The 27,833-nt window shown below is 44.2% G+C and overlaps 3 protein-coding genes across 4 annotated transcripts; 2 read left to right on the top strand and 1 right to left on the bottom strand.

Moving 5' to 3' along the window:
* Positions 1-1,420: 1,420 nt before the first annotated feature.
* LOC122213087 (olfactory receptor 7A5-like) lies at positions 1,421-2,290 on the top strand. Its single transcript, XM_042927294.1, has 2 exons — positions 1,421-1,768; positions 2,054-2,290. The coding sequence occupies exons 1-2, from the start codon at positions 1,421-1,423 to the stop codon at positions 2,288-2,290; spliced, it is 585 nt and encodes a 194-aa protein (XP_042783228.1).
* Positions 2,291-21,574: 19,284 nt separating this feature from the next.
* LOC122214081 (olfactory receptor-like protein OLF4) lies at positions 21,575-22,570 on the top strand. Its single transcript, XM_042928725.1, has one exon. The coding sequence runs from the start codon at positions 21,575-21,577 to the stop codon at positions 22,568-22,570; it is 996 nt and encodes a 331-aa protein (XP_042784659.1).
* An 842-nt stretch (positions 22,571-23,412) lies between these two features.
* On the bottom strand, positions 23,413-27,175 carry LOC122214080 (endogenous retrovirus group S71 member 1 Env polyprotein-like). Of its 2 annotated transcripts, none has more exons than XM_042928723.1 (2): positions 26,572-27,175; positions 23,413-25,719 (listed from the first exon to the last, which is right to left on the bottom strand). In XM_042928723.1, the coding sequence occupies exon 2, from the start codon at positions 25,207-25,209 to the stop codon at positions 23,860-23,862; it is 1,350 nt and encodes a 449-aa protein (XP_042784657.1). In that variant the 5' UTR covers positions 25,210-25,719; positions 26,572-27,175; the 3' UTR covers positions 23,413-23,859. The 2 variants fall into 2 exon arrangements, with proteins under 2 accessions (XP_042784657.1, XP_042784658.1); XM_042928724.1 differs by having other exon boundaries at positions 26,572-27,172.
* Positions 27,176-27,833: the final 658 nt, after the last annotated feature.

Below are 27,833 nucleotides of genomic sequence, written 5' to 3'. Positions count from 1 at the left end.
GCCTTGTATCATTGTTTGCCTAATTATTGCGACTGGAGGTGAGAATAGTCTGGTTGTGACATGGTCCAAGGAGGCTATAGAGCGTGTGTGTGTGTGTGTGTGTGTGTGTGTGTGTGTGATGAGCAGGTCTCAAGACAGAGGTCCTGGAACCCATACCTCCAATACGTGACCCTTAAAATACAGGTGCCAGATTACTACTGACAATGAATATAAGAAGGGTGCCTATTTCTATTCAAAGATTCCTTGGAAACGAAATTAATAAAGTGCAAGGAACACCATGTGAAGGAGGGGTTCCTTGTGCCGGGAAGTTTCATCAGTGTCAGGGAGGCCACCTCATTCCTCCACATTCCCTGCCACCACCTCTCATCAGTCTTCCTCTCGCTCCTTCCCCTGGACACACTGGCTTTCTTTTGAGCCTGGGTCTTTAACACAATATGCAAACAACAAAAGGCAGGATGGTGAAGGGGAGTGGGAGACACTGGCTTCCGGTTGAGGAATTCCTTCCATGTTCAGGAAGGGGAGACTCACAGGAGTAAAAGGCCCAGCGGAGGGAATACTGTCAGTGATGCTGTCACAGGCTGTGTGGTGACAGATGGCAGCTCCAAGCCTGGTGAGCAGGGCGTGATGTTGACACTTGTCGAATCACTGTGTGGCGCCCCCCAAACTAACGTGACCTGGTGTGTCGACCACCCTCATGCTTTAAAAAATTAATTTAAAAAACCCACGTCTTTCCTCAGAGCCGTCGCACTCATGGTTCCCTCTGATGGGCACGGTCTTCCCCGGAGGACCTTGTGTCTCCTGTCTCCTCGAGGGCTCTGTTTACATGTGTGCCTGTGTGCCCGAACAACCAGGAAGAGCCATCCCTCCATCCACGCTTCCCTTTACACAGGCTTTGTTTTTCTTCACAGCACCTGTCACCCCTGATATTTTATCTGGTCTCCTTTGCTTATCCCCTTTCTCCATCACTGAACCCTCCAGGCTTTTGTTTCTAGACACTTATACACTTGGCGTGAAGGTGCACTGACTAGTGCTCAAGGTTATTCCTCAAACACGTGACAGATTTCAGAATTTCTCATTAAAAATATATAATAGATGAGTAGATGGGGAAAAAGCTAACTGGGGGATGTGAAGTCTTAGTTAGAGCTGGCATAGGGAGGGGAGGAGATTTTTCCCTGAGAGGCGAAAAATTCTGTAAAAAACCTATGGAAATTGATCTTCTGAATACAATATAAAATTGTAGAATTTCAATGATATTTGCAATGTTCATTTTGAGAAAATTAGTCATGTTATTTCTTTGTTCCCCGGTAGTCATCTCCAGCATATGGAAACAGGAAATGATACCCAAATTTCAGAATTTTTTCTTCTGGGATTTGCAGAGGAACCAGCATTACAGCCCCTCATATTTGGACTTTTTGTCTCCATGTACCTAATTGCTGTGTTTGGGAACCTGCTCATCATCCTGGCTGTAGGCTCTGACTCCCACCTCCACACGCCCATGTACTTCTTCCTGGCCAACCTGTCCTTTTCAGACATCTGCTTCATCTCCACCACCGTCCCAAAGATGCTGTGGAACATCCAGACTCACTGCAAAGTCATAACCTATGCAGGCTGCATCACACAGATGTATTTTTTCATACACTTTGCAGGATTAGAAGTCTTTCTCCTGACCGTGATGGCCTATGACCGCTTCGTGGCCATCTGTCACCCCCTACACTACACGGTCATCATGAACCCCCGGCTCTGTGGGCTGCTGGTTCTGGTGTCCTGGATCATGTGTGTCCTGAATTCCTTGTTACAAAGTTTAATGATGTTGTGGCTGTCCTTCTGTACACATTTGCATGTCCCCCACTTTTTCTGTGAACTCAATGAGATGCTTCAGCTTGCCTGTTCTGACACCTTTCTTAATAACTTGGTGATGTATTTTGCAGCTGTCCTATTAGCTGGTGGTCCTTTTGCTGGGATCCTTTACTCTTATTCCAAGATAGTTTCCACCATAACTGGAATCTCATCAGCTCAGGGCAAGTATAAAGCATTTTCCACCTGTGCGTCTCACCTCTCGGTTGTCTCCTTATTTTATTGTACAAGCCTAGGAGTGTACCTCAGCTCTGCTGCTACCCAGAGCTCACTCTCAAGTGCCACAGCCTCGGTGATGTACACGGTGGTCACACCCATGCTGAACCCCTTCATCTACAGCCTGAGGAACAAAGACATAAAGAGGGCTCTGAAAAGAATCGTTGGCGTTCCAGCAATGCATGGGACAATCGTCCTAGGGCCAAAGACATGCCCATGATTGCAGGTCTCAGAGCCTCAGAGCCAGGAACTCCTAATCTTTGATCAGTCTGGGGAAGTAGAACCTGCTCCTTCTATTTATTTCCTGGCATTTCCGTTTGTGTGAATTCAACTTCTCTATACATTGAGGTAACTCACTTTATCAAGCTTCTGCTCTGTCTGATATACCATTTCATCTTTCTCCACTTTCATATGTTCCCACTGTTTTCCCAAATGTTGGATCACAAATGCCTGGAAATTTCTGCATCTTACAATGGGCAAGTTGGTCTCCTTAAAAATAATTTCATTTCAAATGATTTCTACCATGCCACATAAATTTTCCCTAATTTTCCCCAAAGAATAATCCCAAGGTGGGTTATTCATGTGGAAAAACACTACACTTGGCCCCTAGGCCCTCTACGTAATTTTCTTGTAGATGAAAATACAAAACCACTGCTTTCACCTGGAGTCTGCCAATCTCTTTTAAGTCCCTTCCTTAAGAACTCTTTGATGATGTGGACTCTAGCAGGGACCATTTAAGCCTCAGGCTATTGACACCACTGCTTAGGTAGGAAACCCCAGGCATTTGCATATGCCCTTGTGCTTGTGGACATTCCCACAAGTGTTTCCCTGACCAGAGCCTATGCTGTGACTGCACTGGCCTTTGGATTCTTATTTTGGTCACAAGACACACCTCAGCAACACCCACCGGAGGACTCTAAAAACACAAGGTCCATTGCTCACAAACGTTGAGGGCATTTGGGATTCCCAAAGGCCATTGAAGGAGGTCTCAGAGAGGGAGAGACTTTAACAGGGAAGGAAAGAGAGCACTATGAAGGATCTGGCTCTTGGGGGGTCCATGGGGGGGAGTGACTATGTTTTTCTGGGCTCATTTTTTATGGATGAATTTAAAACATGAGTGGAGTTGGAGGATGGGCCGAATGGGCCAAGGAGAGGGGGAATGGAGTTATGGAATGATCAATGATGAGAATGGAAGACACAGTGTGTGGAAGATAGTCATCGATGATGTACTAGCGGTAATGGGACAGTGTCAGTACACCTGTGTGAGCCCCGCATAAAGTACAGAGAAGGTGAACCACTGTATTGCAGACCTGAAACTAAGGTAACATCGTGTGTCAACTACACTCATGTAAACAGTTAAAGAAAAAGAATAATAGAATATTATCCCCCAGTACTCAAAAATAACAGCAGCAAAAACCAGACAAAAAGCCCAGTAACAGAATGTGGGCACCGAACGGGAAAAGCGGGGTCACTCACAGTTGTTACCTAGATTACCAGGGCTTTCTAATGGGGAGATTTGTGGGAGGGGGGCCTGCATGTTTGTATAGTAACTGAATCATACACCTGCCAATGTGTTAATATGAATGGTGGTCTTTGAAATGGATGCCTCAGAAATCAAAAGCCTAATGTCAGGCAATTACTGTACAAACAGGCTTCTGTGTCTCATAACTGGACTCTGTTGTTGTTGTTGTTGTTGTTGTTGTTGTTGTTGTTGTTGTTTTTCTGTTATTCAGCCCGATGTCCAGAGGCCTATCATAGCCACTGGCAAAAACTGATGAGCAAATATGTACCTCCCCGTGGAGTCAACATGGAAAGACAAATTGGAATAAACAGATTGATGTAATATGTTCTTGGTGTCAGAGGAGACCATAAACCCGAGGAGGCAAAGCACCCATTGTGTTCCTAAGCAAAATATTTCTTTTTCATGCGCTGCCTCTATTTACTGAAGCATGGAGGCTTTTGTCCGCAGCTGAGGTGGTTTGTTCACTGAGGTAAGGGGTTGCTTAGTGTCTTCTGTTTTATCTCCGAATTCGCTTCCCATTTCTTCTGAAAGCTTTGCAATGCTACCTACTACATGAGTCTTCCTACTGTCGCATGAAATAGGTTCCTTTTCCCAGTATTTGTCACAAATGATGGCAAATGAACAGTATCAGCCCCACCCATTTCGTGCCTCTGCCCCTCTCTGAAATCGCTCCCACCTGCACGACCAGAGGATGCTTCACACGAGAGCTGGGTGTCCTGCTGGCATGTGGCTCAGGGTCCCCAGTTGTTCTGCACAAAAGTGCATGTCCTTCAAACTCTCTCAGTTACCCAGAAGGGAGCCCACTTGTTCGTAACGTCGTGGGAAATAAACTTGAATCACAGAACGATCATGAGTGCTCTCCTCAACGTCAGATCATTTGCCACAAATAAAAATCAGCACATCTTCTAAGTGTCTAAGGTCCGTTCGCTTGGGTTATTGTGTCAGTCAGCTACTGCTGTATAACAGGCGGTCCTTGTCAAATGAGATATCATAATACCTTTACAATCAAATGGAGTCATATGCGGGGGAGTGTTTCTGATCTCTGCTGGGCTCCTCGTGGGTCTGGGGTCAGGTATGAATCTCTACATTGTGTTTCTCAGGCTCATGCATGGTGTTGAGCTTGGCTGTAGTGCTCTTCTGTCTCCAACCAATTTATGGTCAGATACGGTTCCCATATGGAGGTTAATCTGCTTCTATTACAGAAACAAGTTTCTTTCTCCTGTGGTTTACTTAAATTTAATTCCATTGTTTGTGCATCCATACTAATGATTTCCTCCCCATTAGAAGTGGTATCTCCTAATCCTCTTAAGTGAGAATCTACTACCTGTGCTCTGGATCCTACACTTACCCATGCACCATCAGATTTTTTTTCCACCGAATTAAATCATTGGAGTGTAATTACACACTATAACCTGCATATGTAAAGTGTATACTTTGGTGAATTAAAGGAGCCACATGCAAACGAACAGTAGATATTTCAAGTTTCTTGTTGTGTATAATTTAAGACTGTCACATAACCTTGAACTGCTTTACTGGGTAATTTCTTTTTTTAAAATTTATTTATTTTGAGAGAGAGAGAAAGAGAGAAGGAGAGGGAGAGAGAAAGTGCAGGGGAGGGGCAGAGACGAGAGACAGAGAATCTCAAGCAGGTTCCATGCTGTCAGCCCCGATGTGGGACTTGATCCCAAGATGTTAGGTACTTTCTAAAATTGAAGCATCCTGAGCCTCAGTCTCCTTATTTCTGAAGGCAGAATGGCATACTGAACCGTGTGGAGGTCGTGAGAATGAATAACATGTGTGGAACTTCCTTTGTAACTCAGAGAAATCATTTGAGGGTAAAAGGTTTGTCGTGTGTGTGTGTGTGTGTGTGTGTTTATATCCAATTTTCTTTCAAATAAGCACACTCACCACACATGTACACACACAGATGACTTGTGATTTCGTCTTTTATGTTGAAAGGAGGTGTGAGAGACCGTTGGAGAGGATAGCACAAAACAGATGAATGGTTGAATTAACATGAAATAAAAGGATGCAGAAATACAGACACAAAATCTTAAATTACAAAGGGTGACCTTAATTTTGATCACGGGTTCCTTTTCCGGACTTGCAGCCTCAAAGGCCTTGTAGTCAGACGACACTCACATTTCTACCCCGAGGAAATCACTGTACCAGCTGATGGGGCAGAATATATCCAAATCAATTTCATTTTTTTCCTACTTTCTGTGGGTTCCTCACATGTCAAATAACCTTTTCCCAGGGAAGATGATGAGTGAATTCAGAGTCTTAAACTCAGTTTCCTCAAATAATTGTATTGACTATGTCAGTATGAGAGTTCTACCGCTGCTGTAAAATATCTCCACACTAGCTGCTTAAAACATACACACTCTTACAGTTCTGGAGTCAGAGCTCAGAAGGAGTCTCATCGGGCTAATAGCAAGAAGTCTGCAGGGTTGACTTCCTTCTGGAGGCTCAGGGGAGAATCTGTTTCCTTTCCATTTCCAGTCTCTGTCGCCGGTCACCTGCATTCTCTGGTCATGGCTCTCTCTCCACCTTCAGAGCCAACAGGGTAGCAGTTTCAAAGTCTCTCTGACACCAAAACTTTTGACTCCCTCCTCAACATTTGGAGGACTGTCGTGACTACCTTAGTGCCACCTGGACAATCATAGCTAATCGTTTTATCTGAATGGCAGCTGATTGGCAGCTCTGTTCAATCTCCTACCTTGATTCCCTGAGCTCTAGAAAATACCATGTTCGTAAGCACTGATTAGGATGTGGACCTGCTTGGGAGGCTCCTCCTCTGTCTTCTAAAAAGTCTTTTTCAAAAGTGTATTGTTTTCAGGTGATTTGACTAGTTTATACATTATGCTCTGTCACCATGAGAGCAGCTACTGTCTGTCCCCGGGCTGCACCGTTACAATAAATTGACTGCATTCCTTATGCTGGGCCTTTTATTCCCATGGCTTATTCATCCCATAACTGGAAGCCCGCACCTCCCACTGTTGTAACCTTGTGTGTCAACTGTACTAAAACTATTACAAAATAATAGACACATGAAAAAAACAAAACCCGGGTGTATTATTTTGTGCCACACTAGTGCCTGCCTATAAAAGAAGCAAACACAGAATTGACACAGCCTCTAGAAGGAGGGATACACTATTCCCTCCAAATTACATGCAACGATGATTTTTTGTATAGGAGATCTCTAAAACTACCTACATCTGTCTCTAACACAGGATCACACCCTTGCTAACCAAAGAGTGGTACACGGACTGGAACTTGCACATAAATAACAAGTGAGAGCTTGTCAAAAATGCAGAAGCTCTGGGCCACCCGGGGACTATCACTCAGATGCTGCATTTGCAGCAGGATCCGTGTGGATTCAAAAACATTTGTAGACCATGTGAGGTTGGAGAAGGGCTGGTCTAGAACAGGTTTTCTCACTTGTTCACCAGACCTTTGGGACAGCTTAAGTCTATTTTTGGAGGGTGCTTTCTTGTGGACGAGGTGTTTAGCAGCATCCCTTCAGACGTCACCAGACATCCCCAGGGGAAAATTCATTTCTGGTTGAGAACCACTGCCCCCAAGCTTGAGAACCAGAAGCATCCCGACAGAATCCCGCTCAAGGCCCACATCCTCGAGCACTGACTTCGGGAAGATCACCAGATGCCACCAAGCACATTCCTGCCTGGAGAATGGAGTTTAGAAATGGAGTTTGTCAGGGACGACATGTTTACAGAACATTGAATTAAACATTCCCTGTAAATGCTCGATACAGGTGATAGCATGTGCAAAGACCTAAGTATATCTCTTATAATTAACAAGGCCTTTATAAGTGGGGCTAAGTGACAGCTTTTAGCTTGAGATAAAGTAAGAAAGTCCTAATTGCAATGGCAAACGTATCTTGAACCCAATGTGCATAGTGCCCAAGGTTTATTATCAGAAGAACCGAGTTCTGCACCTCATTTAAGAGAAGAGTAAACATGTCTGGAGATAGCTGGGTCCCCACCGCAAGTCAATGCTTTGAAGATAAAGGGACCTAGTCCAGGCAGGATCCCTCAGTCTCAGACCTGGAGGAAACCGTAACTGGGAGCTAAGATAAGGTGCTGGCAGATTTACTCACCAGGAGGGAGGCAAGTTCAAGGAAAAGAGTAAAGAAAACCCAACTGGATTCACTACTTTTAAACTGGTCTCTTGGGAACATGATTCATTAGAGAAATTTCCTTTGTGTGCAAAAGTGTTCCGCTTGGGAACTGTGCTGGAGTAAGAAGAAGGAATATACCTAATGAGCACACACAGGGACCTTTAAATACCTCCTGGTCTCCTGTCTGTCAGCCCTTGCAACCTTGCACAGGAAGGGGCATGGTTCTGAATCCTAGTTCTGGCTGAGGACTGATGTTTCACTGCCTCCTGCTGTCTCAGGTGAGGGCAGAGCTTTAGTCCTTATCATCTGCTATCCAGGGAAGAATTCAGGCTTCCACAAGGAGACCTTCCCGTCAGACACCCCAGCCAGGTGAGTCCAACAGTGCAGTGGACCATGGGTGAGAGGGTCAGAGAGAATGGAAGCCAAGATCATTAACTGTCACCACTTGAGAGCCAATCCAACGTAGCCCGGAGCAAGTGGTCACGGTGTTTGTTTGCTTAATTAAGTAATTCATGTATTTATTCAGTGGCTGTGTCAGTTTCAGAGGGAGTGCCATTCACACTCTTGAAGACCTTTCTTATTCTTTATCATTCAGTCGCTATTATGGCCGTGCTAGAAAAACTATGTTGAGATTGTTAAATTCAATGTGTGTTTCTAATCGAGTATAATTTTGTCCCCCAGGGGACATTGATCAATGTCTGGAGACACTTTGTCTGTCAGGCTGGAGAGGGGTGCACAGAGGTCAGGGATGCTCTGAACATCTTACAGGGCACAGGACGCTCCCCACCACAGGGCAGGCTCTGGGCGGGATGGGTGCAGAGACTGGGAAACTCCTGGTGAAAGAATGTCTGTATCTGTAATACAGCTGCTTTCAGGTTCTGCCTTCAACCTTGTAACACTTACTCTTATGCCAACAAATTCAGAAAAACCCTTTGGCTCCTTTTTGAGTTTCAACTACAAACAATGTAACAGCCCTGTAAGTTTTTTTCCAGACTGCTGGGTGAAGGAGACAGTTCTTGTTATTTTCCTAAATCTTGTTATTTTCCTAAACTATCCCTCAGTTTCAGCCAAGGTCGTATGTTTGATGACCGTCTGATTGGTTTTATTATTATTATATGCCCATAGGTTTCTCTCTCTGTCTTTCTGTCTCTCTCGCTCTCTCTTTTCAAAACACTATCAGCGTTTCAAATGATTTCCTGAGATCATTGTTTCTCAATTGATTTTTGCAACATATTTTGATCATAAAATTTTTAAATTTTATTTAAATAAATCTATCTTCCTACTTCTGAGATTATGGCTTTATTTAGTGGGTTTGCTCACCTGTGAATGTTATATGTAGTTTCCTTGATGTTCTGCTATATTGTATGGTTACACTTACACTGGGGTCATAATCCCTCTGAATTTTTGTGAAGTGTCTGAGGAGGGGACCAATTGCATATTCTTCCACATAGATATCCATTGCTGCCAGCACTGGTTTAGATATTCATTTATTCTAGCTGTTATATACCAGTTCAATCTTTTCCAACTAAACAGAAATTAAACCTTGTGAACAAAGAAGGTGAAATCCCTTCACTAGCGTATGTTTCTGTGTAGCACCAAGGACAGAGAACAATAATATAAATATACGGATGGCATCATGCGGTCAAGCATAATCATATGAAACAAATTATTTGGTACAAAACTGGACTGTTGTGATGTCGGGAGCATTTACAGAGCATGGTCTGGGGAAGCCTCTGTCCACTGGCTGACATACAGAATGAGGATTCGAGGTGTCCCTTGGGTTTGTGAAAAAGAGACCAATACTCAGAGTCCAAGAGTATCAATGAGAGGACCTCACATAGGGAAGGGAGAGGAGCGCCTGGGTGGCTCAGTGGTTAAGAGACCTCTTCTTGGTTTCGGCTCAGCTCAGATCTCACCGGTCGTGAGATCCAGACCCTTGTTGGGCTCTGTGCTGACAGCATGGAGCCTGCTTGGGACTCTCTCTGTCCCTCCCCTGCTTGTGTTTGCTCTCTCTCTCTCTCTCTCTCCCTCCTCCCCTGCTTGTGCTTTCTCCCTCTCTCCCTCCCCTGCTTGTGCTCTCTCTCTCTCAAAGAAATAAACATTAAAAAGCAAAAGGGATAACAGGGCTGCCCTCACCTGCTGTCAGCCCCCATGAAGACGAAATGCCCAAGTGAAAGCAAAGTCTTCCGTGGTTGACCTTGTAACTGTGCACCTTGCAGCCAATCGTGTGTGCTTCCTTTTGTGAAGTGTTGGCTTATCCTCTTGCTCATGTTTTCCCTTGGGCCCGCCATATGTAAGGTGTTTGACATTAGGAAGATTTCAGCACTTTCGTCTTTGGGGGGAGGTAAATGTGTTCTCACATAGTTTTTGCTGGGCATCAGGGGAGGTGGTCGGGTGCAAAGCTGCCAGAAGCGAGGAGGTTACTGGTCGTCACAGTCCCTGGGGGACCCCCTGAGCTTACTGGATCCTTGCTCTGCTGTCCTAGACTCTGGGTCTTGTCTAGCAAGGGAAGATTATAATGCGAGTGAGGCTAATGTCAGGGAGGAGACCAGAGCCCCAAGTAAGGGTCCTTGCTCTGTTTTCATTAGGATCAGGAGGCTTACAGGCTTGATGGGTGTGCACAGAGACAATGGAACCATCCATATTAACCCCTGGGCGTGGGGGAAGAGGGGCTTTGAACACGTGTGGTGTTAGGGGTTTGGGTCAATGCAAAACAAATCCTGGGGCCAGGCAGAAGGTTGTTTACAGCAGACAAGAGGAGCCACCTCTGTTTACCTAAACTGGCCTAGGGGCAAGCCAGACAAAGCAGGCTCCTAGGGGTCATCAAGGCACCTTTCTTTTGCTAATTAGCTCCCTTTGGGGCAACTGCCCCTTGCTGAGGTCTACAGCCCTGTTTACCCATTTACCTAATTTTAGTTCTTCCTTCCTGGAAAGCAGCTTTCTGCTATTGTATTCAGTTGGGGGGCATTTCAGTCCTGAATACCTAATCTTTTTCCCTCATTTTGGATGCTTCTGTGCAGAGATTTCCCATTCCTATACTTTTGTCCTATGGTGGGGACCTTTGCCCTGTTTACCTAATGTTGGATGCCTTCATCCTGTGTCTCTTTATGCCTTGTTAATGCATCTGTGCAAGCTCAGGGAATTCCTAAGCTTATTCCCCACAGTTCCCCCCTTTTGTTTTTCTTGGTTCTTCTAGTTTCGTGTTCCAGGACTGTCATGATGAGCTCCTGGTCCTTCGTTTGCTGTCGGAAGGCTTGGAGGGTGATTCCGCAAAGACACAAAAAGAGCCTCAGTGGAAGCATTCTGCTTCCCAGAGTTATCCAGAATTTGAGATGAGTGTTGGCTCTAAGTGAGAAAGGATTTAGGTCGCGTCACATTGCCCAGGAATCAGCCCGTTCATTTTTAAGCTGATCTTCTGCATATTGTAGCTGTCGGCACAATGTCACATCTAGATTTTCTATATTGTTAGAGTTGTAGGAAGAGAAGACACTGCAAAAGTGTGTCTGGACAGCATCCCAAGCTTGGGAGTGATTATAAGGAATGCCAGCCATGCAAATATGCTGGTAGTTAGGGTCGCAGGACAGTTTAGAGCGGAGGGACAAGGCCTCCTGTCTTTTTCCAATAAATTCCACCGACTCCTGAAGAGCTTCCAGGCGGGCCAGAACTTGTTTATCAATGGAAATCTGGCTTATAAATTCTTTCGTAGTGTTGACCATAAATTTATTAAGGACACGGGCTGTCTGGATAGTATGATGCAGGCTGAGTCCAGCTACAGTGGCAGAAGCGATAATGCCTGCTGCTGCTAGGATGCCCGTGATTAACAGGCCAACAAATCATTTCTGCCTTGCAGCTGAGTGCCAGTGTTGAACAAGCTTGGGAAGAGCTCCTAGTCCCGATGGATGCGTATAGGGCTCAGAGCTATTAACAGGAAACCAGGCCGAGATGCGCTTAAGTGCTAATAAAGAGGAGATGTTTAATTGGGTGATATTATCATTACTTATGCAGGACATGAGCCAGCCCTGGGAGGTAGAGATATTATAATTATTTTCTAGTTGTTTGATCTGTAAAGTGGAGGTAGCAAAGAGAAGGTAGGAAGAAGGGATACAAATAGTGGTCCCTGCAAATTGATGGTTGTGCAGGGAGGCCCAAGTTATGTTAATATGTCAATTTACATAAATTTCACCTAACATTTATGGCTAACAGTATGAATGAAGAAGGGAAGGCCTAGCTTCCAAAGATTAACAAGCCCAGGTCCTTTTAACTTCCTTTTATGTGCAGAAATTATAGGGCCAGACAAGCCTCTGTCTTTCAAAACAATATTCTCCCTACTAGGCTGGCCAAAAGGTACGGTCTTATTACAGTATTTTGTTTCACGATGTCCTCTAGGACCCCTGTCAATAATAGTTCAATTGCCCCAGCGAAGATTATGCCGTTTCTCCATAACAGGTTGTCCAGGGAGAATGTTCCAGGGATGGTCTGAATATTTGAGAGTAGAGCAAGCTAGAACATTAGGAGTGTGAGATACGTTTGTTTGTTTGTTTGTTTGTTTGTTTGTTTGTTTGTTTGTTTGAGGTATAGGAAGCTTGTGGCTGAGAAGGAGGTAAAATTGTCTGGCCTTGTAGAGGTTTTGGGCTGTACATATAAAAGCCAGCTGATTTTTAGTTGGAGACAAACAGATAAGTTGCTAAGTTTAGTAACACACACAGGAGGTGCTGGAGGAAGCCACCATCGAGGTCTTGGCATAGAAAGCCAATGGTCTTGTTCCGTTTGGAAGGGCGGGTTAAGATTGCCTCCTCCCAGGAACTCAGTGTCATAATGGCCAATAGGAATATCCCAGTCCAGGAGTGTTAGGCTGTCAAATATAGGTGGGTTAAGGAGATGAGCCCAATATGAATACTGAGGTTGGCTTGGACAAATGAGAGCAAGGAGGGGAATCAGGGTTACACAGATCAAATTCCTGTTAGTGATGGAAATCATGGCCATCAGATGTGAATCAGGCTATATGCAATGTAATTTTCTTGTAAGAGGATGCCAGTAGACAGACATTTAAGGTCTCCCCATGTTCTATCAGGGGCAGGGATTTGTGTTTGTGGAGTGGCTTCAGGATGGGGAGTCCACCAAGAGGCTTCTTCCATCTTGAAGGGGGGCAGTGGCTGCTCATTCAGAATCATTCTCTGGATGCCCTGGCTCATGGGAAGATATCCCGGGTGTCTCCATCATGCCACGGTAAGCCTTCACCAACCGAGAGGGAATCCACAGAAGTCCAGAATCTGAAAGTACGCAAGCATATCCTCGACCGCAGGTGAGAAGTCGAGTGGGCCCAGTCCGTGTGGGCCCCCGTTCGGGGGGTTTGTGTAGCGCCATAGGGTGAGAGGGTTTATCTGGTTTTGAAGAATGTCACTCAGCTGTAGTTAGTCCTCGAGGATTAAGATTTAAAAAGTGAAGAGTAATCATAGCGTGATCAAGAAGGAGCTGAGGTTGTCATGCAGACTGATGAGGTTTTTTGGGGTGATAGTGGGGCTCGTGGGGTCTGGAGCCGATGACCAAGAAGGAATTCTCGAAGACGTCTTTTGTGCCAAGAAGTGATTTACTGAGGCATGGGGACAGGACCCTCGGGCAGGAAGAGCTGCCCAGGGACCATGAGGAGAGACTGGTTTTGCACTATGGAGCTGGGGGAGGTAAGGTCCAGGGGAAGTTTCCAGTGAGATTTTCATATGCTAAAGACAACTCCCAGGTTACTGGAGGCCTAGCCGGTGTCAAGTGAAGATAGTTCTTCCCTCTAGCAAAGCAGTAAGACAGCAAGGAGTTCCTGGAGAAACGTTTTACTCTGCCAGCCTCACGTATTTGTCAGTGGGCTGCAGGGTGTAAGGAAATGGAGTTCTGTTAGCCATTTCCTTCTGCCTTTGTTTCCCCCATCACTGTGGAGAGGTGATGGAGACTCAGGTCCTGCTGGACTGTGACCTCCATCAGTTAACCCTCTGTTTACCCCTTTCCTTTGTTCTTGGGCAGCGGGAGTGCCCACGGAATATCACACACATCCCACCTGGTTGGGAGGGGATGTTTGCGGCCGGTCAGCTTGCCTTAGGCTCCCTCATCACAGACAGCCAGGGGCCTCTCCCCCTTTTGGTTTGTGTAACATGCTTTTCGAGTGTATGATGTGCTCATTTTACAATTGCTTGGCCTTGCGGATTATAAGGAATGGCTAATTCCAACCAAGGCTTCAGTAAAACAAAAGGGCACGTTGTCCTTTTTTCCCCCCTTTTAGTTAAAATTTTATTTATTTATTTATTTATTTATTTATTTATTTATTATTTATTTATGTGGATCCTGAGAAACTTAACAGAAGACCATGGCGGGGGGAGGGGGGGGGAAGGGGGAAAAAAAACTTACAGAGAGGGAGGGAGGCAAACCATAAGAGACTCTTAAATACTGAGAACAAACTGAGGGTTGATGGGTGTGGGGGAGAGGGGAAAGTGGGTGACGGGCATTGAGGAGGGTTGGGATGAGCACTGGGTGTTGTATGGAGACCAATTATAATCATAATAAAATAAATTTGTTTATTTAATCTGCAATAAATATGCCAATTATTTCTTTAATTTATAAGACAATAAGTTATATTTAATGAAAATTATTTATCTATAAAATATAAATATATATTTATTTATAAATAAACATGTTTATGTATTCGTTTATTACCTTTAACAAACACGTATTTTCATTTTTTAATCTTTCTTACATATCTCTTACTTTTTTATATACGAAGTTACTTATTTCCATCAGCCTTAATAACATTTAGCAGAATTTTAACTCTTAGAAACCTTTCGTCTCCATTGAAAATTAAATAGTAACCAACTGTGAATTGTCTGTTACATCAGAAATTTTTTAGGTGGCCGACTTATGAATCCATTAAGCATAATGCATGTTTTTTAATGGATTTACCTGTTCTTAGTTTTTTTTTTTCTTTGCCATAAGAAGTCGGAAGCATAAACCGTGTTTAGCAAGCAATGTTTCAGCGTTCTGTTTGATGTGGAAGAGGCCTAAATGTCGGATGAACTTAATTCAATTTATCTTTTGAGCAAAACGCTAAAGTTTTAGGTTGCCAAAGACCCTGAAAGCTATTTTAACAATTACCCATGAAAACTGTGAGACAAAGTTAACTATTACTGTAAGTCGTCCTTTTGCTAACAAATTGGAACAGAGATCACAGGAGCTTATTTGGCCTTCAGTAAGCCTCAGTAGAATAAAGTTTTAATATTTAATTTTAATAATTTAAAAGACATGTCTATCTTAATTACATTTTATCTGTGTGTCCCCCCAGTCCCCCCCCCCCCCCCCCCCCCCCAGGATACCGGAATAGCAGTGTCAAAGTTCTGCATAGCAGGAGCCACGCAAGCAGCATGAAACTCTTGGGCACAGACAGCATACTGGGCTGGGGTCAAAATGATGCTCATAAGAGAGCCCCAGTCCCAGGCACCCATGGGATAAGTACCCCAAGTATTTTCCAAAATGTCGATTGTAATAGGGCTGTGATGGACATACAGCTGAACTGATTTTTGCAATTCTTTTGCTACTGGAAAGAGCAGGCTTTCATGGACCTATTGCCCACTTTGCCTGACAGAGGGAAACCGCTGGAACTTACCGGCCTTACGGGCTTCCTTAAAGTACTTTCGCATTGGGGTGAGGACTTTATCAGAACCGGTCAGTGAGGTTTTTAGAGGCTCCATATCTTCCCACCCTTTTGGGAGAGGAGGAGTATCTTTTGGCTGTAAAGGCACCGAAGGCACAGGTGGACTATAAAAAGTTCAGGTTTTTCCTCTTTTTTGGGTAATTTTACATCTTTAATCTTTCTTTTAAATTATTTTTTTAATGTTTATTTGTTTTGAAGGAGAGAGAGAGAGACAGAGCATGAGCAGGGGAGGGACAGAGAGAGAGGGAGACACAGAATCTGAAGCAGGCCCCAGGCTCTGAGCTGTCAGCACAGAGTCTGACATGGGGCTTGAACTCATGAGCCGTGAGATCATGAGCTGAGCTGAAGTCAGACCCTTCACTGACTGAGCCACCCAGGAGCCCCTGGGTAAGTTTACATCTTTATCTACATCCTCTGAACTCAAGGGCAGTATGGACAATGGGCTAAGTGAGGATTACCTTTGGGGGACATTAACCCCCTCAGAATGCCCAGCTTTAAATGTTTTCCCTACTTGTTCCCAAATATCAAGTCCTTGGGACTTAACAAGTACCTTGTTTTGGGAACCAAGGGCAGTGTTGCTGGGTAATCATTAGTTATTTAAGGAGTGCTTTCTGATTGAGGATAGTGTCGGCCACCTTTCCCAATGATTATAAAATACGAATGTATTGTTCCTGTTTTGGGGAGAGGGAGTTTCCTATAATAAATCTCTCAAAAGTTCCGCAGCAGCAAATCGTAATATAGTTTCGCTTTATCTCTTACCTTGTCAGGAAGAGACTGTAACCCCGTGCATTTTCCTTGGAGCTCTTTAGTCGTTCCGCGGGTCCTGCAGTCCTTGAGTTGCACCGCCTCCTGGCCACCCCGGGTTCTGCCCACATCAGCCTATAGTCCTCTTGACTCTGATCATGTCGGGGTCACCATCTGTCAGAGACTCTGGGTCTGGAGTTCTCTCTTGTCCAGCAAGAGAGTGGATGCAGGGTTAAAATGCAAGAGAGGCTAATGTCTGGGAGGAGACAAGAGCCCCGAGTAAAGGTCCTTGCTTCATTTTTATTAGGATCAGAAGGTTTACAAGCATGACGGATGTGCACAAAGAGACAATAAACCATGAACATTAACTCAGGTGTGTGAGGGAAAGGGGGCTTTGAAGATATCCTGGCACTGGGCAAGTGGTTGTTTACAGCAGACACGAGGCACCACCTCTGTTTACCTAAACTTGCCTAGGGCACAAGACAGAGCGTGCTACCTTGGGGTCAATAAGGCACCTTTCTTTTGCTAATTAGCTTCCCTTGGGGCAACTTCCCCTTGCTGAGGTCCATAGCCCTGCTTACCTGTTGACCTATTTGGGTCCTTCCTTCCTGGGAAAGCAGCTTTCTGCTATTGTACTAAATGGGGGGGGGGCATTACAGCCCTGAATATCTAATCTTTTTACCTCATTTTGGATGCTTCCATGCTGAGTTTTCCTATTCCTATACTTTTGTCCTATACTGGGGACCTTTGCCCTGTTTACCTAATGTTGGATGCCTTCATCCAGTGGCTTTCTCTTTCTTTATGCCTTGGTAACTCATCGGTGCAAGCTCAGGGTATTCCTAAGCTTATTCTCCACACTCTGCCTCATCCATTTCACTCACCATCCCTATGTCTTTCCACTTATTAAACAAATGTATGTATGCATATATGTGTATATATATATATATATATATATATATATATATATGTGTATATATACATACATACATTTGTTTAATATGTTTAATACATATGTTTAATATGTATATATATGTCTTCAATCTAGTTTATTTTTTTAAGTTTTTTTCAATTTAATTTTTTATTTTTTTAAATTTACATCCAAATTAGTTAGCATATAGTGCAACAATGATTTCAAGAGTAGATTCCTTAGTGCCCCTTACCCATTTAGCCCATCCCCCCTCCCACAACCCCTGCAATAACCCTCAGTTTGTTCTCCATATTTATGAGTCCTTCTGTTTTGCCCCCTCCCTGTTTTTATATTATTTTTGTTTCTATTCCCTATATTCATCTGTTTTGTCTCTTAAAGTCCTCATATGAGTGAAGTCATATGATTTTTGTCTTTGACTGACTAATTTCATTTAGCATAATACCCTCCAGTTCCATCCACATAGTTGCAAATGGCAAGATTTCATTCTTTTTGATTGCCGAGTAATACTCCATTGTATATCTACATACCGCATCTTCTTTATCCATTCATCCATCGATGGCCATTTGGGCTCTTTCCATACTTTGGCTATTGTTGATAGTGCTGCTATAAACATGGGGGTGCATGTGTCCCTTCAAAACAGCACACCTGTATCCCTAGTAGATAAATGCCTAGTAGTGCAATTGCTCGGTCATAGGGTAGTTCTAATTTTAGTTTTTTGAGTAACCTCCATACTGTTTTCCAGAGTGGCTGCACCAGCTTGCGTTGCCACCAACAAAGCAAAAGAGATCCTCTCTCTCTGCATCCTCGCCAACATCTGTTGTTTCCTGAGTTGTTAATGTTAGCCATTCTGACAGGTGTAAGGTGGTATCTCATTGTGGCTTTGATTTGTATTTCCCTGATGATGAGTGATGTTGAGCATTTTTTTCATGTGTCGGTTGGCCATCTGGATGTCTTCCTTGGAGAAGTGTCTATTCGTGTCTTTTGCCCATTTCTTCACTGATTATTTGTTTCTTGGGTGTTGAGTTTGATAAGTTATAGAATTTGGATACTAACCCTTTCTCTGATATGTCATTTGCAAATATCTTGTCCCATTCTGTCGGTTGCCTTTTAGTTTTGCTGATCGTTTCCTTCGCTGTGCAGAAGCTTTTTGTTTTCATGAGGTAGGTCCCAGTTCATTTTTGCTTTTGTTTCCCTTGCCTCCAGAGTTGTGTTCAGTAAGAAGTTGCTGTGGCCAAGATCAAAGAGGTTTTTCCTGCTTTCTCCTCGAGGATTTTGATGGCTTCCTGTCTTCTATTTAGGTCTTTCATCCATGTTAAGTTTATTTTTGTGTCTGGTGTAAGAAAGTGGTCCAGGTTCATTCTTCTGCAAGTTGCTGTCCAGTTTTCCCAGCACCACTTGCTTAAGACACTGTCTTTATTCCGTTGGATATTCTTTCCTGCTTTGTCAAAGATTAGTTGCCCATAGGTTTGTGGGTCAATTTCTGGGTTCTCTATTCTGTTCCATTGATCTGAGTGTCTGTTCTTGTGCCAGTACCATACTGTCTTGATGATTACAGCTTTGTAGTATAGCTTGAAGTCTGGGATTGTGATGCCTCCTGCTTTGGTTTTCTTTTTCAAGATAGCCTTGGTAATTCAGGGTCTTTTCTGGTTCCATATAAATTTCAGGATTATTTGTTCTAGCTCTGTGAAGAATGCTGGTGTTACATTGATAGTGATTGCATTGAATATGTAGATTGCTTTGGGTAGTATTGATATTTTAACAATATTTGTTCTTCCTATCCAGGAGCATGGAATCTTTTTCCATTTTTTTGTGTCTTCTTCCATTTCTTTCATAAGCTTTCTATAGTTTTCAGTGTATAGATTTTTCACCTCTTTGGTTAGATTTATTCCTAGGTAGTTTATGGTTTTTTGTGCAACTGTAAATGGGATCAATTCCTTGATTTCTCTTTCTGTCGCTTCATTGTTGGTGTATAGGAATGCAATCGATTTCTGTGCATTGATTTTATATCCTGCAGCTTTGCCAAATTCATGAATCAGTTCTAGCAGTTTTGGTGGAATCTTTCGGGTTTTCCATATAGAGTATCACGTCATCTGCGAAGAGTGAAAGTTTGATCTCCTCCTGGCCGATTTGGATGCCTTTTATTTCTTTGTGTTGTCTGATCGCAGAGGCTAAGACTTCCAATACTAAGTTGAATAACAGTGGCGAGAGTGGACATCCCTGTCTTGTTCCTGACCTTAGGGGGAAAGCTCTCAGTTTTTCCCCACTGAGGATGATATTAGCGTTGGGTGGTTCATATATGGCTTTTATGATCTTGAGGTGTCATCCTTCTATCCCTACTTTCTTGAGGGTTTTTATCAAGAAAGGATGCTGCATTTTGTCAAATGCTTTCTCTGCATCTATTGAGAGAATCATATGGTTCTTGTCCTTTCTTTTATTGATGTGATGAATCACGTTAATTGTTTTGTAGATATTGAACCAGCCCTGCACCCCAGGTATAAATCCCGCTTGGTCATGGTGAATAATTTTTTTAATGTATTGTTGGATCCAGTTGGCTAATATCTTGTTGAGGATTTTTGCATCCATGTTCATCAGGGAAATTGGTCTCTGTTCTCCTTTTCAGTGGGGTCTCTGTCTGGTTTTGGAATCAAGGTAATGTTGGCTTCATAGAAAGAGTTTGGAAGTTTTCCTTCCATTTCTATTTTTTTTTTTTTTTTTGGAACAGTTTCAACAGAATAGGTGTTAACTCTTCCTTAAATATTTGGTAGAATTTGCCTGGCAGGCCATCTGGCCCTGGACTCTTGTTTTTTGGCAGATTTTTTATTACTAATTCGATTTCCTTACTGGTTATGGGGTCTGTTCAAATTTTCTATTTCTTCCTGTTTCAGTTTTGGTAGTGTATATGTTTCTAGGAATTTGTCCATTTATTCCACATTACCTGTTTTATTGGCATATAATTGCTCATAATATTCTCTTATTATTTTTTTTATTTCTGTTGTGTTGGTTGTGATGTTTCCTCTTTCATTCTTGATTTTATTTATTTGGGTCCTTTCCTTTTTCTTCTTGATCAAACTGGCTAGAGGTTTATCAGTTTTGTTAATTATTTCACAGAACCAGCTTCTGGTTTCATTGATCTGTTCTACTGTTTTTTTTTTTTTTTTTTTGGTTTCGATAGCATTAATTTCTGCTCTAATCTTTATTATTTCCTGTCTTCTACTGGTTTTGGGTTTTATTTGCTGTTCTTTTTCCAGCTCCTTAAAGCATAAGGTTAGGTTGTGTATCTGAGCTCTTTCTTCCTTCTTTAGGAAGGCCTGGATTGCTATATATTTTCCTCTTATGACGGCCTTTGCTGCATCCCAGACATAGCATATGTATATATTTAAGTTTGTGAAATACACAACAGGAGATGGCCATCCCAACATGGAGCTTCACCTTCATTTGTTCATGGGAGGCTTAGGAATTAACATTTCCAGGAGCCATTTCTACATTTTTCAGGGGAAATTTCGCTGGTCTGGTCTATTTGGGTTGTATCCATTCCCAACATAACCTGGATGGCATGGGCAGTAAAGACGGGGATTACACAACCCAGAAGACCACGGTGTCCTGTGTGTTTGTGTGACTTGTAGAGGGTGAGCAGTCCTCACAACAGGGGCCAGGACTCCTAATCTCAAGGTGACACAATACAGGGGCCAGAACTCAGTCAAGAGCAGGCACCAAGATGGAGATCTGTGTCAGTTCATGGGATGTCTTTGCAGCACGATGAATACAGAGGGAGAGGTAGTGTGGACAAGAACGGCCCTGTGCCCTGAGGTCACAGTTGTAGCAGAGAGACTACTTCCGTCATCACATGTGTGACAGCATCTGTCCTCAGTGTCCCCCAGGCTCATTCCCCTTGCAGCGCTGGCTTTGCTTTTTGACTTGAACATTTGAAACAAGTACCTTCCTCAGGGCCTCTGCACCGACCTGCATTCTGTCTGCTGGGCACGCATTTCCCCCATAATCCCACATCTACCTCTCTTTCCTATCAAGGTCTGTGTTCCAATATCACCTTGTTGCAGAATATGCCCAAATACCCACAAAAATAGAATGCCCTATTTGCTCTGCTTTATGCCTGTTTTTCTTTTCTTCATGTGCTATGCACATATGCACCCCTCACCATCTAAAAAGTTATACAATTCTCTTATATGCTTATATTTTTTCTCCATCATTGTAGGACTTTTTTTCTTTAACACGTTATGCTCATTCCTTAGATAGTGCCTGACACATGGTCAGCACTCAGTGTATATTCCTGAAATTCTTGAAGAACTTCTTAGTAAAACTGTAAAATATGATTCCTTAGGAAAGAAGCTGATTGAAAAAAAAACCACACAGAACATATCAGATATGTCCGAGTGCATTCCTGAAGGGGACCATATCCACATACAACATATTAAAATGAATTTCTGCACTCCAAACTATAAAAGTACTATTTCAATTCTGTGAGTAATGAAAGTTTGTGTGAAATGTACTCACATTATTTCCTTCTTTCCAAGAAGCCACCTCCACCACATGGAACTGAGCAACAAAACACGAATTTCAGAATTTCTTCTCCTGGGGTTTTCAGAGAGACCAGAACTGCAGCCCCTCATATTTGGGCTTTTCCTCTCCATGTACCTGATCACTGTGTTTGGAAACCTGCTCATAATTTTGGCCATCAGCACAGACCCCAACCTCCACACACCCATGTACTTCTTCCTCGCCAACCTGTCCTTCGTAGATATTTGCTTCACCTCCACCACGATTCCGAAGATGCTGGTGAACATCCAGACTCAGAGCAAAGTCATAACTTATGAGGACTGCATCACACAGATTTATTTTCTCATTCTCTTTGCTGTACTGGACGTCTTCCTCCTGAGTGTGATGGCCTATGACAGGTTTGTGGCCATCTGTCACCCCCTGCACTACATGGTCATCATGAACCCCCGGCTCTGTGGGCTGCTGGTTCTGGTGTCCTGGATCATGTGCGTCCTGAATTCCCTGTTACAAAGTTTAATGATGTTGCGGCTATCCTTCTGTACACACTTGCATATCCCCCACTTTTTTTGTGAACTCAATGAGATGCTCCAGCTTGCCTGTTCTGATACCTTTCTTAATAACGTGGTGATGTATCTTGCAGCTGTCCTGCTGGGTGGTGGTCCTTTTGCTGGGATCCTTTACTCTTATTCCAAGATAGTTTCCTCTATACGTGGGATTGCATCAGCTAAGGGCAAGTATAAAATGTTTTCCACCTGTGCGTCTCACCTGTCGGTCGTGTGTTTATTTTACTGTACGATGCTCGGCGTGTACCTCAGCTCTGCTGCTACCCAGAGCTCCCACTCAAGTGCCACAGCCTCGGTGATGTACACGGTGGTCACGCCCATGCTGAACCCCTTCATCTACAGCCTGAGGAACAAAGACATAAAGAGTGCTCTGAGAAGAATTGTTGGGGTTCAAGTGATGTAGTGGCCAACTGTCTTGGGGTTGGAGATGTGTGCATGATTGCAGGGCAGAGCCTCAGAACCAAGAACTGCTCTTCCTTGAATAGACTTTGGCAGGAGAATCTGCTCCTTCTGTTTTTCTCCTAGAATTTCCACTTGTTTGCTTTCAACTTCTCTATACATTTAAGGAACTCACTTTATCAAGCTTCTTCTCTGTCTGACATACAGTTTCCCCTTTGTCCATTTTCATACATCCCCAGTGTTTTCCGCAGCCTTAGAACACAAATGCCTGGAAATTTCTGTATCTAATGGGACAAGTTGGATATCTTAAAATAAATTTTTTTTCAAATGGCTTATCCCACGAGAAGTAAATCTCCCCTAGATTTTCCAAGAACATAATCATGAGTTATAGTCTTTATATGGAAAAAAGCTACACTTGGCCCCTAAGCCTGTTGTATCCACACGACTCCTGAAACAGAATGCTACGGGCACCAGTGACAGTCACAACAAAGTTTATTACAATGAGAGGCAAGGCCGACCGATCCGGACCAACACTCTTGATAAGAGTGCGGCCTTGAACAGCCTGGGTACAGAGTTTTTAAAGCTGATCACATCGTTTTATTATTACCTGGGAACAGAACAGAGAAACAGTTGCCAGATGAGTTAGAAACAGTTGCCAGATGAGTTAGAAACAGTTGCCTAATGAGGTGTTTATTTTAGACTTTCTGCCTCGAAGTTGCAACCAGTGGATCTCCTTGACCTTGCCTTTGATGCTCTTTTCTTTGAACTTTTGTTTCCTTCGTTGGTAAAGCCTAATTTACAAGAGTAAAAGCAAGGCTGTTATCTTTTGACCTTCAGTGTCAGAACAGAGCTGTTATTTTTCAAGCTAAGCGTTAGATCTACACTACAATTTAACCCTTACATTTCCCCCTTTTCTTGTCAATGAATCCATCCCTTGATTCATCATTAGGAACTAAGGGGACATAATTGGACCTAATCATCATAATTTTTATTTCACTAACTCGCCTCTTGACACAGTGTACTAACCAATTGATAATGCACGGGGCAATAGTTAACCCGAGAAGTAACAATAGCAGTGGCCCAGCTGTGGCGGTGAGCAGTGATGTGAGCCAGGGGGACCAAGAGAGTAAAGTCTGATACCAAATATTGCTGGCTTCCCTGGCACGTTCCCTGGTCCTAAGATTATCCCTGACCAAACTGAGAGTGTCTCAGATTACTCCGGAATTGTTCGCATAAACACAGCACGTTTCTCCGAGGGCCACGCAGAGGCCCCCTTCCTTCACGAAGAGTAAATCAAGTCCTCTTCTGTTTTGTAATACAACCTCGGCCCTCTTCCTTCATGAAGAGTAAATCAAGTCCTCTTCTGTTTTGTAATACAACTTCGGCTGAAGAGTCTACTTGGTGTTCCAGCCGAGAAATTGAAGTTTCCAAGCAGCCTAGGTCTCGGTCCACTTGCTTGCTTACAGTTTTGTAATTTCGGTCCCCCACAATGAGTCCAGCAGTTCCAATAGCTGTGGATCCCACAATTCCCAGTCCCACTAGGAGTGGAATGAGGACTGGTGCTGCCCTTTTTACCCTGGAACCTCCTTCGAATAGACGTAAGTGCTCTTTCCCTGCTTCTCGGCTATATAGGTATATTTGTGGGAGAATATGAACTAAGATACAAATCTCTTGGGTGCCGACCCCGAGGTATGAGGCTGCAATGCAGGGGGTAATTCCTGATGAGCAAGCAAACCAGGCTCCAGGAAGGGCTCGGTATGCTATATTTTGGGCGCTAGCAGTATCTGAACTAGTTGGAATATACACTTCCGCACAAGAGTTTTTGTAAGGCGAGCTCTGCCAATTATATTCTTGGGACGCTATACACCAATCCTGCCCTTGGAGGTCTCCTAGGGTTAAAACTGGTCGTGAACCCCAAGGGCACAATGTCGTGCTTGGATTTAGCAATTTCACGACCTGCTTTTCTGTGTCTTGTCCAATGCTAGCGTTTGTAGCCACTCTCGCGTAATATGGGGGTTTAGGGTTTAAACACAGCCAACAATCTTGTACAGTCTCGGCGTGAGATGAATTTAGCCAAGCATATGTAGAATCTACTCCATCCAGCCAATGCGTCTCAGGGGAGAGCAGGTTCTGGATATGACCTGTAGTTGGTAATTCCGACTTTGTGGGGACACCCGATTGCAGGGTAGGTTGGGAAGGGACAGTCGGAAAGAGTGGGGGGTGTAAAATCATATCCTTGTTTGGCCCTACCGGATTGGGTGGAGTTTTTCTTTTAACCCTTTGTATAGTAAAGGAAATGCCCTTGTCAACTCCTGGAGCATACATCCTGAGACCCCAAGTGTGTCCAGTGTCCCAGGAAGAGGAAAAGGTACTGGGACTAGAAACCTTTTTTAAACATATTTTTGTTGGGTTACATTTTCCTCGAGTCTTACATTTGGGATCTGGAGTTCTAAGGAGGGTGATTAAGGGGTCATGGCCCTGTCCTGCCAGCCAGGGGGCCAGCGTTTCACAACCCCATTTTGCACAATGGTATTGGCCTTTTCCTTCACATTCGACCTTTCTATTTGCAGGCCAACTGTATAACCCTGGTATGTTAGCCAATTTTTGTTCTTGATCCCTGTGTCCATATCCATAGGCAACCATATAGGGGTTTTCGGGGACCGGAGGAGCAAAGCCCGTTGGCTGTTTATAATTAGTAACTAAAGTCCCCCATGAGTCCCCCACCAAGTCGCATAAATCAAACAAAAAAAACAAGGCACAGTGGAAGAGGTATTAGATGCTATCACCCTCCCCGTGACAGTGTCCCCGAGTTCCCATTGGTATGGCCAAAAAGATAGGGGATGCAATTTCATACAGTCCCCCACACTTAACACCATACAAACCCAGAAAATTATTATTATGCCCGCATCAGTCTTAGCTTTAAAGGATCCTCTGGGTGCCTTTGAACCTTCCTTTGCTGTTTGTTATCTGGTTCCGTATCAGTCTGGGTTGTTCCCGCCTTCACGCAATTTTTCTTGACCTGAGAGTGATGAATCCAGGTTCGGACACCGTCTATCTTCACGGCCATGGGTGTAGTCCGAATCACGGTGTGTGGTCCTTTCCAGCGCGGCTCCAGGGTTTTAGGCTCGTGCCTTTTGACCCAGACTAAGTCTCCTGGTTGAAAGGGGTGGGGAAGAACAGGAGGATGAGTGAAGGCTTCTCTCAAGGCCCTGGTTATTTCCTTTTGTACATGTTGCAGGGCCATGAGCGAAGCCAGCAAATGGTCCCGTTCCAACTGTTCCATTACGTTGTCTCCTAGCCTCGGCAGGATAGGTGGAGGTCTGCCGAATAAAATTTCATAAGGGGAAAATCCCTTGACAAATGGAGTACAACACGCTCGCAAAAGGGCAAAAGGCAGGACATCAACCCAATTTTCGCCTGTCTCAAGGGACAATTTGGTTAAGGTCTCTTTTAGGGTCCGTGTCATCCTTTCTACTTGACCTGAGCCCAGGGGTCTATATGTACAATGTAATTTCCAATCTATTCCCGATGCCTGGGCCAGACCCTGGGACACCTGCGCCGTGAAGGCCGGGCCATTGTCTGATCCTGTGCTCAGAGGCAGCCCGAATCTAAGAATTATTTCGTTTAATAATTTCTTAACTGTCGCCTGAGCCGTTTCTGATTTAGTGGGGAACACCTCGACCCACCCGGAGAAGGTGTCTACAAAAACAAGCAAATATTTATATCCGTATTTCCCTGGTTTAATCTCAGTAAAATCTACTTCCCAAAAGCGGCCTGGCTCAATTCCTCTATCTCTTTTAGCTTCTGAAACCTTCCTATTTGCACCCTGATTTACTTGGGCGCAACTTACACACCTTTCAACCACCTCTTCGATCTCTTTTCCCAGCCCTTGTGCCCTGAACTTTTTCCACACTAATTCCGCCATCCTCGTTTTTCCCAGATGAGTCCCTTGGTGGAGCTGACCCACCATGGGCCGCCCGAGTGCCGCGGGTAAGAGTATCTTACCTTCAGGATCCTGAAACCACTTTTGTCCCGGCATCTTACTTCCCCCCTTCTCTGGAAATCCACTCCAAATCTTTAGGAGTGTAATTGGGTCCGGTGGAAGCAAGGGCTCGGTCAAGATCGGTAGCTCCAAGGCACTTTCACTTTTAGTTAGGACAGCTTCTCGGGCTGCTGCATGAGCCAGGCGGTTTCCGACTGCCTGTAGGGAGTTGCCTTTTTGATGTCCTGGGCAGTGAATGATTGCCAGCCGTGCAGGTTCCCAGATGGCTGCTAGAAGATCTAAAATTTCAGCTTTATTTTTGATAGCCTTGCCTTCTGCTGTGAGGAGACCGCGCTCTTGATAAAGGGATCCGTGTACATGCGCGGTTGCAAAAGCACAGCGGCTGTCCGTATGAATGTTAACTGATTTGTTTCTTCCTAGTTTTAGGGCTTTTGTTAGTGCGATGAGCTCTGCGCATTGGGCTGGGGGGGAAGGGTCTGTTGCCATAAAATTTCACAGTCTGTCGTCACCGCAGCGCCGGCTCACCTTTGCCCTTGAAATACAAAACTACTGCTGTCTGAAAACATGCTGATATCAGGGTCCTGTAAGGGAACGTCCGTAAGATCAGAGCGGAGGGACGAGATCGCTGCCAACGTTTCTGGGCAAGAGTACAGAGGGGGATTCTGTCCTTCGGGCAGCAAAGTGGCTGGGTTTAAGGTTGTGGGGACACAAAAACGTACTGGTCGAGTAGCAATGCTTGATATTGGGTAATCCGAGCATTTGACAGACATCGCTCTGGGGGAGCCCGCAGTAAAGTTTCCACTTCATGGGGCCCTGTGGTTTACAATTTAACCCTTACAAGCCCTCTCCATAATTTTATTGTAGATGAACATACAAACCAAAGTTTTCACCTTGTGTCTGTCAATCTTTTTACATCACAACCTAAGCATTCCTACTGATGATGTGGACTCTAACAGTGTTCCCTTTAAGCCTCTGGCTATTGACACCACAATGCTCTGGCTAGGAAAGCCCCGGCACTCACCCGTGCCCATGTGCTTGTGGACATTCCCAGAGCTTATGCTGTGACTCACTGGCCCTCGGGTTCTTTATTGTCATCAGAAGACACACCTCGGCACCACCATCAGAGAACTCTAAAAAAGCAATGCCTCTTACTCACAGATCCCGGACGGCACATGGGATGACCAAAGGCCATTTGGAGAGGTCTGAGAAAGGGAGACAGGGATTGACAGACACTGGGAGCACCGCTGAGGGATCTGGCTTTATT

Source organism: Panthera leo, chromosome A2 (genome assembly GCF_018350215.1).
Source record: "Panthera leo isolate Ple1 chromosome A2, P.leo_Ple1_pat1.1, whole genome shotgun sequence".
In the NCBI taxonomy this organism is placed as follows: Eukaryota; Metazoa; Chordata; class Mammalia; order Carnivora; family Felidae; genus Panthera; species Panthera leo.
This window is presented reverse-complemented; position numbering and strand designations above follow the sequence as displayed.